The following is a 13920-nucleotide window of genomic DNA, read 5'->3' as shown; positions in this document are numbered from 1 at the left end:
AAATTCTAAAAAGATAATTAAAAAAAAAAATGTAATTGAAGAGAGAGAGAAAAAATTAGCATCAAAATCTAAAACTGATAATTTAAGAAAAAGGTAATTGAAGAGAGAAAAAAATATTTTTTACCATAGTAATTATATCAAGTAAAAAAGAGAAAAAAAAAATTTAAGTAAAAGAAATGTATGCAATTATAATTGTGTTGATAATCTAAATGGTAAAAGTAATAAATAATGAGTTCCATAAAATAAGCCACTAAGGCACAAAAATAGGTATAAACACGTGTGAAGATATATATATTTAATAAGCCGCCATATGTATAATTAAAATGTTATTGTTATAAACAAAAAGAGTTTGAAACTGTTTAGGAGAGAAAATATTTGATAAATATTAATATCCTAATTATACTCCATATAAAAGGCACAAAATATTAATAGTATGAGAGAGAAAAATCTGTAAAACAAAATTAAATTAAATACAAAATTAAATGTTTGTTATGTATGTAATTTAAAAACTTAGTTTGTAATTAAATATAAATATATTGATATTTTGTTAATAAAAGTCTTAAGGAGTATATTTTTGTAATTTTCACAATTTTGAATCGTGACAAAAGTTTAATAGTCTTCAATACTTCTCTCGTACCAAAACGGTTTGGTCCCGACCAGAAGACAATTATGCTTACTCCTAAAAGCATAATGGTATGATACCCAACTTCCTCAAAACTCACTCATAAAAGCATGCAAGTGGGAAAACGATGCATGGCAGTAGGACAATACAAATATCTCAAAGTCCCGAATTTAATATATAGAGCTACTAAATGACCACAATTATGTGGCTCAAAAATGGCCTTAAATATTTAAAAAGACCATACAAACCTTTTTTCTTTCAAATAAAGTCAATTTTTATTATTTTCTAAATTCTAAAAGTAAATGCATACAAAAGATTTATGTTGGTTAAATTGTTTACTTATCACACAAAATTATTTATTTATTATTTTTATATAAAAGTTATTTAATTTCTAAAATTTATCACACACGAATTAAAAAGAAATTATTAAAAAAGTTAACCCAAGAATCATTCAAACTTTAGATTTCTCAAGCAAAAGTCAATCTCTTATTGCTTTGTCACTAAAAAGTCATCAATTTTGTCAAAGCTAACTAAAAAGTAAATTTCACAATTTTAATATTTTAGAGCAAATGTGCTCTTTAGGGGTGTACAAAACTGAACCGCAAACTGAATCAAACCGTAAATCGAGTCAAATCAGAAAAAAAAATCCTACTAGTGGTTTGGTTTGATTTGGTTTGGTATTGAAAAAAAAAAACCCAACTATATTTGGGTTTGTTTGGTTTTAACTAAAAAAAACAACCCGAGACCAAACCAACCCGACATTATATATATAACTTTTAAATTTTATTTTATACATAATAATATTTACTTTGATATAATTTTAAAATATTTCTTATACTTTTTCATAGTTTTTATATTTTAATATATTATTTCAAGTTTGACTTAGAATTCTGAATGGACCAAAGATGTTGGTAATTATAATAAAGCTTAAATCAATATCAAATTAATATAAATGCAAAAAGAAAATCAATTCAACACTAAGAATGACAATAATATTGAACTTTTTTTTTCTTTAGGTTTACATTGGTTTAAACAATTAAAATACATAATCTAATTTTAATTTCCTTTAATATTTAGTCATGTAACTAATACTTATTGAACTTATTTTAGCATGATTTAGTACTTTTAAATTATGATCATTTTCAGTATGACTTGTTAATTTGCAATGTTTGCTTTGCGCGATTTCATTATTATTATTATTATTATTATTATTATTATTATTATTATTATTATTATTGGATATTTTAGTGTCATTAATCATATCATATTTTGTGTTTTTTCTTTTAAGAAACACATTAGATAGTTGTATTTTGGTAGGACTAAAGAAATATTTGAAGTACAAGTAAATTATATGTTTGTATGAATACTTTACCGGAAAAATCCGAAACAACCCGAAAAAATCCGAAAAAACCCAAGGTTGAAAAACCAGAGTTTTATTGGTTTGGTTTGGTTTATAAATTTAAAAATCCGACACAAATGGTTTGGTTTGATTTGATATTTGAAAAACCCGAACCAACCCGGCCATGTACACCCCTAGTGCTCGACATATCTTCCCTCACAAATCAAATATTCAAAGGTGAAAAAATAGTACTTCAAGCCTTGTCTTTGAGTTTCATCAAATCTACACTCCGACAAGTCTTGAAGCAGGAAACATGTGTAGACACTAAAATTTTGTGGAATTCTACAAGACGTGTTCAACTCCAGCTAGGATTCTTGGAAGCTACTCTACCCTAAACTCTAGCTTAAGCCTATATGAAGGGTAGTATCTTTCCTTGAGGAGGAATCTCGAATATCCCATAAATTCTTAATATTCACATAAAGATCATAAAGACATCAAATATTGTCTTTCTCAAAGAAATATCGAATTTCTCGTAAACTCTTGGAATATTCATAAAGAGATCAAAATATGTTAGACTCATCTTGTTAATCAAATACTTCAAGAAGATCCACAAAATTTTTTCATAGAGATCAAGTCCAAATCATCTTAGTTCGAGAAATACGCCACTATCAACCCTCAAATCATGGAGATCAAGTATAAATCATCCTAGTTCGATAAATACCCCTCTAACGGCCCTCGAATCACAGAGAAATCAGAATCAAGGGAGGAACAGAATTGAACCCATGTTGTCTTATCAATAATATTCTTGTTTCTCCTAATTTTATTTGTTGTTGATTTATTTTTCATATATTTAAAATTTGTTACAAACACTAATAATATATATTTAATGGATTTGAAATTTTGAACTAAATTTAAATTTGTAAAACTTTTCCCCCTTCGTCATTATATATCTATTAATTGTTTTAAATTATTTTTTCTGATTTTATACTTCTTTCATTCCACATTGTTTTTCATAATTTGATTATTTTTTGAAGGTTAATTAACTAGATCAACTAAATATTTTATAATTAAATTTAAATTTTCAAAAAAACTATAAAAAAAAAAATACACTACAAGTTACAACTTTTCTTATATCAATTTGATGAAAGTAAAACTATACTAACTTGTCACCTTCCGCTTATCAATAGTTTAATTGTGTGAAATTTATCAACAATTTTAAATATATGATTTCATCAAATTGATATGAGAAAACTATATCAATTTGATACAAAAAGTACTACAATTAAAATATGATCTTTTATACTAATTTTAAAAATTATATAGATATAGTTAAAATTTATTTAAACATAATAATTAATAATAACCTAATTTTAAGTCATATTAATACCAAATTTAAGTAATAATTTGTAAGTTATCAAATGACATAACATAGGGATGCAAGACTATAACATTAATGTGTGATTTCATCGGATTGTTGTTAACTAAGGTCGTACATTTGAACTTTGATTGTTGTTATTGAAAAACTAATAAATTATATATTTTTTAAATCATTTAAATGTGTAGTTTAAATTTAATTAAACATAGAAACTAATAAATTTGCTTAATTAGAGATCATATTGATAACAAATATAAGTAATCATCACAGGTTATCAATTCAGCGTACCATAAGGACACAAGACAACAATATTAGTGCTTGACTTTGTTGCTTTGTTGTTAACTAGGGTCAATACATATAAACTATAATGTCTAAAGTGTTTTGAGTTTTGAATGTCGTTATCAAATTATTTTCAAAAATAGCTAAAAACTATTTAAATATGTATTTAAATTTATTTATATAAAAACTAATAAAATTACTTAATTAGGGGTCATATTGATAATAAGGGAAAATTACTAAAATCCCACTAGTTTAGGGGGAAATTACTTAGATACATTATAGTTTGTAATATTACGAATCTTATCAAATTTTGGTGTGACCATATACATTCAAATACATATATCTCGGAATATGTGGGTCAAAATTAGGTGTAATTTGTTTAAGATACACTATTTCCAAATGGGTTCACATGTATTTGGGTTACAAAATAAATTTCACTCGATTTCCTCACCTTCCTCCAATCTTTCTCATCACTTTCCTATGTATCTTGTATCCAAGATACATGTTACATGTGAATCGCACAAGATACATACTCTAATGACCTGAAAGGTCATTTTTGGAATTTTTTGTAAAATTACCATCTTACCCCTCCCGATAGTTTCCCCGAGGCTTTTTCGATCAATTTGTGAAGTTGGTTTTGAATTTGATTAACAAGTTGTGATTTTTGGAATTTTAGATTTTTTTCTTGAGTTAAAGTCTTTGAGAGTGGTTTTTGGCATCAATCGGATAATCGAGTCTTACAATAGAATTTCGTCAGATCCATAGCTACGGAATGCAAAATTTGGTCAAGGAGTGATGTCGCTTTCTAATTCTGAGGTGTTTCATGGATTTGAGGTTATAAGTTGGAGGTTTAATTGAATTTAGTTTTTGAGCTGACTTTGGTCAACACTCGGAGTTTGGATGCTTGGAATAAAATTTTGACGGTTCCATTAGTTTGGGGGATGATTTTAGACCTAAGGAAAACTGGATTGAATTTTCAAAGGTTCTGAGAAGATTTTGGTATTTTTGAGCTTTAAGTTTCTTGCAATTTTCATAGGTTTTGGATCAAAGATACCTTGAAACCATGTTTCAACGGTTCCATTGAGTTCAGAAAGTCGAATTTAGTTGGGTAGCATGCATGGTTTGTATACTCAGAGTTCTGAATGAATCCTGAGGGTCCATTCAAAAATGTTGTCCCTTGTATGATTATTGTTTGTTTTCTGTTTCTCGTGATTGGTATTTTGGCCATCGCCTTCATGAGATCCTCTCTTGGGATCGCATGGAGTCAGTTTTGTGTGAGTCGTGATCGCGTGTGGACCACTGTGATCACATAGGCTTATTTTCCCTGATCACGTGAAGTCCTATCGTGATCGCATTGGTCAAAATAAATGGGTTGACTACTTTACTCAGCGCAACTGCGTGGTTTGGGATCGTGATCGCGATGAGCAATTGAGACCTAGATAGAATGTTTTCAACGTCGGGGTATCAATTCTATTTCTCTATTTTTTATTATCAAGAGCTCGATTTTGGCAATTTCAAAAAGAGTTTATAAGATTTATCGATTGTGTAACGATTTATAACTCTCCATATCTCTTTCCCATTAACTATTTTGTGATTTTGAGGGTTGAACATGAATTTTGATCCTAATCTTAAAGGTTCTTGTAGGGTCTTGCTTGAACTCCATTTTTGAAATGGTTTTCACCAATGAGTTTCAACTTTTTGGGTAACACAAATTTGTACGAAATTTCAAATTTAACCCTCATTTTCAGAGTTAAATTTTTGCATAAATTTGGCCCCATTTTCAAAAAAATTGATATGAGTGAAATTAGATTCAAATTCTCATTGTGATTCTATTATTCAATAGATTTTGTTGATTAGGAGATCCAATGAAAAGGGAAGACTCAAGTTGCGGAGTGATTGTTTTATTAATTGAGGCAAGTGAACTTCTAGGCCTTTGTTAAGCATGTAGTATCTTGTATTTTCTTGTTGTATGTATTGGGTAGTAATGAGAATTTGTGATGAGTTGAATTGTTCATATTTATTGACCCTAATGATGAAAATTGGATAGTAAAAAAGGCAACGTGATGGCAATTTGATATGTGTTATATTGTGAATGATTTGAGTGGTAATATTGACATGTTATTCATGAAACACCATAGTTGGGTGTTATAAATTGTGAATTGATATGGAAGTTTTCATCTCCTCATTATTTTAAACATGTCTATTTGTATTGGTTCTGTAACATTGTGATGAGATCTATTTCTGATAATGCCTATGAGAAATGGTTTTGGTGATACCAATGAAAAATGGTTTCGGCGATGCCGACGGGAAATAATTTTGACGAGTGGTGATTATGCCAATAGAAAATGATTTCGGCGGGTACATGGACCCTTGTGTGTCCACCATGGGTTCCACATGATATTCAACGAATATCATTAAGGCATACATGCGTCACCTTACTTTTCATTTCATTGCATTGCATTGTACATCATTACCATATGTAAACTTGTGAGTGCTTTTGTGAAGCTTATGATTGATGAGCTTGACACTTGAGTGTCGATGATCTGTAATGGTTGAAATGCTGTTATTGAACTATGTGTTATGTGAATTCTGGATTGTTAACTTGGGCTAGTTTCTGTGCAGGTTGTAATTGTGGAGGTTCGGTTGGAATGATAGGAGTATCCGTATTCTATTTTGGTTTACCTCGTGTTTAGCGGCTTGCTTGTGAGTACCATGTTATTTGATACTCACTCCTTGATTCTACAATTGTGAGGTAGTTTGTTTTGAGATGTGAGGTAGTTTTTTATCATGACCCGAGTCTACACCCTCAACATGGCCGGCACTCGAGAACCATTATTGGTCCCCAAGCCAACCCTCATCCTAGCTGACTACAAGTGGATGACTAACTCAAGCATACAAAGCTTAAAACTGAATAAAATTCATTGAACTCAAATACAAAGCTTTAACTCAAATGATTCAATAAGCTAGAAATAGGAAACTCAAGTCTTTAAAACATTTAACAAAATAAATGAAACAGACTTCTCAAACTTTACTATCTATCTATGAAGCCTCTAACTGACAAAGATGGAAGTTGGGACAAAACCCACGACATTCTAACCAACTGAAAGTACAAGTGGAACCCTCCGGAAGCAAGGAGGCTCACTATCGATGGAGCTTATGACCCTGAATATCTGTATATGCATCATAAAAAGATGCAGGTCAAATGCCGTCAGTACATGGAATGTACGAGCATGTAAGGGGAATTCTAAAGCATAAGCATAAGCTTAAACTGATAGAAAAAAACATACTTACATCTTCTCAAACTCACTCAACTCAACTCAATCTCAAGAATACTCAAACTTACTCAACTCAGAAGTACTCATAGATATTCAAAGGTACTCAAACTTACTCGACTTAGAAGTACTCAAGGATACTCAAAGGTACTCAAACTTACTCAACTCAGAAGTACTCAAGGATAAGATACTCAATTCAACAACAAGATACTCATCTCAGTGAAACATAACTCAACTCAACTCAATGAAACATAATTCAACTCAACTTAATGAAATAGGTCTCAACTCAACGATACTCAATTCAAAGATACTCGACTAAAGCTTCTCAACTCAAAGATACTCCATTCCAACATAAAGCAACAATAAAAGATGAAATATATGGAAAACTTTTAAAATAGTAGATAGAAACTCAATTGTATGTAAAAATACAATAATAACTCAAGTATATGTAAGAACACAGTAATAACTCTTATGTATATGAAAATACAAAATAACTCTGTGTAAGAGATTATCTAACCGACAACCAACACTATGAGCTATGTGATGATATAACGTCTAGCCCACACTGCCAGAACTGTCCTATACTTTACCGGGGTATAGGACCTACTAACTAAGTGGATCCACTAGTCTATGCTTAAAAGCAATAAGGAATCATCTAAAAAGTATAACCTTTTTCTACCCACGTTGGCTACATGGTTTATGGGGGTGGTGAGTTGTTAGAACTCTCCCCCCCCCCCCCATATCGGTGCTCAACATTACTCCCAAAATATAACTTAGCTCATATGCTTAAAAAATTTTCTCTTCCTCTGGTTTGAGATAATTACTCAAAAGATTTCTCTAAAAAGAGATAGTACTCAAAACTCCTCTTAAACTCTTTTGAAAATCTCAGTTTCCTCCTCTTTTAAATGTGAAAACATTTACTCTTTGAGAATACTTAGTTCCCATATATTCATTTTGAAAAATGAACTCAACTTTACTCAACCTCATACTCAAGTACTCAAGTCTTAAAACAAGTTTAGAAAAATTTGTAAGAGATTTCTCAAAATAGGGTTCATACTGAATTATGGACGTGAACGACTCGATTTAAGGTTTTCAATAACCATACATTGAACTCAATACTCGGAACTCAACAACTTCAGAACTCAAGGACTCAAGGATGCACTCATAGGGTTCATGCGGAATTATGGGCATGAACAACTCAACTCAAGGACATCATGATACTACTCATCTCAAGAATGCTCAACTCATAGGGTTTATGCGGAATTATGGGCATGAGCAACTCAACTCAAGGACTTCATGGGTAACATGTAGTAGTCCCATGATTAGGAATATAACCTCGAAAGGATTAAAACTCAATGCTTAAGAACTTAGAACTTGAAGATACTACTCCTCTCAAAGATACTCAGCTTATGGAGTTCATGCGAAATTTATGTACATGAACGACTTGACTCAAGGATCTCAATGATAATGTAAACTCATGAATACATTCTCCTCATTCTCATACTCACTTACTCGAGTTTGATACATGCTATTAGAAATTGCAGAAGACTCATCAAAAAGACTCAAATGCACTTCCTCAAAATACTCGAAAGAACTCTCAAGACTTAACTTTTAACTCTACCTTGAATTATGATAGGAAGAATGTCGTGATGATTAAATGAGTAAGAAACGGTTGAAAAACATTGTCTGGGGAGCAAGTCCGCGACGTGGAGATGAATTAAAATATTTGGTCGCAAAATAATTTTTGAAACAGTGGAGTCCGCGTTCTCTCCGCGACGCGGAGAGAGAATAATTCCTTTGGGGGATCAAGTCCGCGACGCGGACCTGGCACCAAAATTCTGTCCGATCTTTTCTTCCACTCCCAAACTCGATTCAACTCATACCCACTGAAATTCTAAGGTAAAAACTCTCGAATTCTTATAACTCAGAATAATTCCAGCAAAGCCCACTCAAGAACTGTCAATTTACTCAACCCCTTAACAAAATCTTCACCTCAAAGAACTCAACTAAACATCAAAATTCAAGAACGAATAACAACACTTCAAGAAACTCATCAAGAACTTTATTTATCAATCTTTACGGATGAATTCGATAATGTAAAACATTGTTGGCATGTGGGTGAACGAACTCATCACTATGGAAACTTACATACCTTTTAGGGATCAAACCCATGGCGAAATTCCTCAAAAATTCTCAAAAATCTTGATGAACGCCTTGAACCTCTTCTTTGGATATCATTACTAGATCACAGTTAAAAAGCCTTACAGAAGAACTGATCATTTTGAGAAAGTTCTTGGATGGTTAATTTTCAAAGACTTTGGTAGTGGAAAAATAAGGTGAAATATATATATGGAAACAATTACCAAGTAGGCACCAGGCAATAACTATTGGTATAAATAGAGAAGGTTTTCCAAAACACTTATCATCCGAGAACCTCTGACGCTTTCTGAGAAATGTTTCCTCTTTTATTAACTTAATGTTGCCAATCAAAAGGTTTACGCTAAATCGATGCTCCAATAGTATGTTCCTCAACTATTACAGAACAACGAAGCAAGTAATATAATTCTAAAAACAGGTTCCTACTGTTCATATTATGGCACACAAAAATTTGAATATGAAAGAAGAATCTAAACATTTTCAAATTTATATCAGAACATACAATAATTAATATGTTTATGTTCACTTCGCTTAGTGTGAAGTACGATAAAAAAAACTGGCGAAAAGATATTGTGGTATGTACACATTTAGAGAGCAAGGACATATGTATCATTTCATAGATGATTTAATTGTATCCAACGAAATACCCAAGAACTTACAATTATACTTCTACTAGTTTCGCAGTACGTGCATTGCACGTGTGTGTATCATATATATATTTTATACGGTGTTGTAAAATAAAATTAATATTACTAAGTTAATGTTTTTAGTAAATAATTATACTTGAATGAACATAGGACAAATTCTTTGAAATGATTAGTAGATATTGTCATAGAGTAACCTGTATTTTGAGATCAAAATACATTCAAAGTTTAAATGTGGGGAGAAAGTGACATTTCTTTAGTATTATTAATTTTACTTCAGTCAATTTTGTAAACAAATCTAACCGACAAAATTTTAAAAAAAATATCCATACAAAAAATGTTACCAATAGCCTTTCCTCTTGAGGTTATGAACATAAATCATAGACACCATTTAAGTACAATTTTTCTCTTAAATATTCTTAGTTGAAATTTAGTATGTGCATGACACTAATAAGGATTACCATAAATATTTCAATATTTTATCTTTATATGTAATCTATCTTTTACTAACTATTAGTACTCAATTAATAATTGAGTAAGACTATCATAGTGAGGTAATATATAAACAACATAACATTTGGTGAAAAATATTTCATTTGTTTAAGTTTCTACCTTATCTTTGTAGAATTGTAGTCTTCTCCTTTTTTTGCCGTATACATATCATATAGTTGTTGTAGAATGAAAGTATCTAATATGTTGTATCGTGATATAAAAAATAATTGATGAATAAAATTTAAAGTGTTATTTATAGAATCGTTAATTTGATTTAAGATTATTTTATGATTAGTCACTATTTTCATATATATTTTTATCTTGTGACATAACATTTTCTCAAATTAAAATGAACATAAAATAACAGGAAATTCATACTTAAAAAATTTCGTACTCATCATACTTAATATAAATATAAAAAAGAAAAAATATATGGAACAATACATAGCCAATGAAGAAGAAAGACAAAAATATATGTTCATGCTATTCTCACTATAGTGTTCCATTTGATTGAAATATCTTGCCACAAACACTTTACTTTCTCCATTCATTTTTTCTTACATGTCTATTAAAAAAATTATTATCATGACTATATTATCATATTATAAGTAAAAGTGAAAATCTATTTTTTAAAATAGTGGATTGAACATCAAAACTAATAATTCAATAGATGACGTTGATGTCCGTTGTTTTCGCAAAATTAGAAAGAAACTCCTTTTTTGAGGGTAAAAGAATAAAAAATAAAAAAACAAATAAGAAATATCTTAGCCAAAACATCTGACTATTTTCATATTAGTTTATTATTATTGTCTTTCACACAACTTTTTGTCACTGTTAACTCATGAAAATCAAAAGAAAAAGTACGAGTGTGAATTAATGAATGATTTGCTACAATTTCTTCACCAAATCTTTTTTATGTGGTACCTCGAATTTCGTTGAATTTTGAACTTAATCAACTGTTGCAAATAACCCATGAAATTTTTATAAGAAGAAGAAGAGTGGAAACATTAAAAAAATCGTAGTTTAAAAGTGAGAGGAAACCCCTCTATTTATAGCTAACAAATAGTAGTATGAATAGGTGCTAATTGTGCCTTATCAGAAAAGTTACAACCTTTCGAAAAAGTCACTGCTCATCAAAAAAGTCACAACTCATCGGAAAAGGTACAACCCTTTGGAAAAGTCACAATCCTTTTGAAAAATCACAACCCTTCGGAAAAGTCACAACTCATCGAAAATGTCACAACCCATCAAAAAAGCCACAACTCTTTGGAAAAGTCACAACTCTTTGAAAAAATCACAATTCTTTAATGTGAAAAGGTATCTACTTTTAATATAATTAAATTAATAAATATAATAATTTGAGTATTTTTAATTGAGGGTATTACAGTAATTCATCATTCAAGTTTGTGAGTTCATGCTTTTAAGGTAGTATAGAAGATAGCTATAGATGATCATGAGAATGAATTGGGTAACAAAATGACCAAAAAAACCCCAAACTATTAGAGGTAAGGCTAATGGCAAAAAGGTCTAAGAAGTCCTGGTACTTCGTCCCTCTGTTTCATCTTCAATTTACTTAAACTAATACTCATTATCATTTAATTAAAGTTTAAAGGTATACAATGTATGAGGGCAATAATTTTAATAGCATCAATTGTTGAGTCTTTTACTTGGTAAAACAAAATACATACAGAAGTATATGATCTTTAACAGTACAAATCAAAAAGAAAAATATATTTATAATATCTTGAGATTGTTTCCTATTAAGGTATTCAAAGAAGGAAACAATGTGATTGACTTCTCTTTTTGTTTACCTATTTTGATTAAAATAAAGACAAATTCCCCTTCACTCCACATTATCAAATTACTTAACAAAAGAAAAAATAACTTGAGTACCTAAAGAGGTACTATTTTCTCATGAATTTATCTTGAGTTGAGATTCTTTGGTTAATTTTTATCCAATTTTTGCTAAGAGCAACCCATTTTCCATCTTGAATTGGTTAAAATATGCTAATGGAAGTGTGTATTTATATAAGGTGATGTTAGTTTAGTTAAAAACGTGCGTAAAAAGTCTAGTAGGTAAAGATGAAAGTTGACTTTTAAGATAACTATTACTAACTTTCTTAAATCTAAATCTTCTGATTTTAACATCTTGATATAAATATGCAATTTGTGCAAATAGTGAAGTTGATATCTTAATAGGAACTTGCCCCAATTATTTTTGATGTTTTTCGTTTCAATAATATGCAGGAACAACAAATATGTTGTAAATCATTTTGATGGTTAAATGGATGACCATAACTCCTTGGTTAATTTCCCTCCTTTATGAGTAGTAATGTTGTTGATAATGTGGTCAAATGGATGACCATAACTCCTAGGTTAATTTCATCCTTTATTGGTAGTAATGTTGTTGATAATATGGTTAATTGGATGACCATAACTCCTAGGTTTATTACCTCCTTAATGGGTAGTAATTCTCAAGGTTTAATGTAATGTTTATGACACCTTTTGGTATTCCTCAATGTAATCCTATAAATAGTGGTGTTGAGAATAATGTTGAATACACTTGAAAGAAAGAATGTTAGTTTATATTGTTCCTCTTGTCTTATAGTCTTCTTCTCTTCCTCTTTATATTGTTCTTTTGTCCTTAAGTTTTACAACACGTTATCAGCACGAAACTCTAATATCATTTCGATTTTTCCAAGTTAAGCTTTTGTTTTATCATGTCGAACTTATCAAAGCTTGAGTTCGTGGCACTTGACATTTCTGGAAATAATTACTTGTCATGAGTACTCGACGCTGAAATTCACCTTGACGCTAAAGGTCTTGGTGCCACTATTACTAATGGTAATACAACGTCGAGTCAGGACAAAGCAAAGGCAATGATTTTCCTTCGTCATCATCTGGATGAAGGATTGAAGGTTGAATACCTTACGGTGAAAGATCCACTTGAATTGTGGATTGGTTTGAAGGAAAGGTATGACCACCTTAAGGCAACGGTATTGCCAAGGGCTCGTTATGAATGGATTCACTTGCGGTTACAAGATTTTAAAACTATATGTGAATATAATTCTGTTGTATACAAAATTACTTCCCAATTAAAATTATGTGGGGAAGTTATAAAAGATGAGGACATGTTGGAAAAGACTCTCACAACTTTTCATACCTCAAATTTGGTATTACAGCAGCAATACCGTGAAAGGGGATTCAAAAAGTATTCTGAGTTGATCTCATGCCTTCTTGTGGCTGAGCAACATAATACTCTTTTATTGAAAAATCATAAGGCCCATCCCACGGGAACTACTCCGTTACCGGAAGCAAATGAGGTTGAAGCACATGGCCAGTCTGAAAGAAGATAAAAGAAAAATCAAGGCCAAAATAATGTGCGTGGACGTGGCAATAGCAGAGGACGATATAATAATCGTCGTGGTGATGGTCGCCACAAAAGGGAGAACAATATGGGTTCTCAAAGCAATCCTTCAAGAGGCAATTGTCATCGTTGTGGCTTGAAAGGGCATTGGAAGAATGAATGCCGAGCAGCTGAGCATTTTGTTAGGCTTTATCAAGATTCCTTGAAAAGAAAAGGAAATAAAAATGGTGCATCTTCTTCTAATGCTAGGGTGGAGTCACACTTGACTTATAAAAATGATGCCGAGGCAGGGCCTTCACAAAAATATGATGACAATATTGAAGCAAATTTGTCTTTAAAAGATGATGATTTTGGTGACCTTGATGATATTACT

General features: G+C 30.8%; 1 protein-coding gene across 1 annotated transcript; it reads left to right on the top strand.

The window, feature by feature from the left end:
- The first annotated feature begins 13059 nt into the window (after positions 1-13059).
- LOC125868679 (uncharacterized) lies at positions 13060-13536 on the top strand. Its single transcript, XM_049549275.1, has one exon. The coding sequence runs from the start codon at positions 13060-13062 to the stop codon at positions 13534-13536; it is 477 nt and encodes a 158-aa protein (XP_049405232.1).
- Positions 13537-13920: the final 384 nt, after the last annotated feature.

The sequence above is a fragment of the Solanum stenotomum genome, chromosome 6 (genome assembly GCF_019186545.1).
Source record: "Solanum stenotomum isolate F172 chromosome 6, ASM1918654v1, whole genome shotgun sequence".
Lineage (NCBI taxonomy): Eukaryota > Viridiplantae > Streptophyta > Magnoliopsida > Solanales > Solanaceae > Solanum > Solanum stenotomum.
The sequence above is the reverse complement of the archived record's forward strand: the minus strand, read 5'-3'. Positions and strand labels throughout refer to the sequence as shown.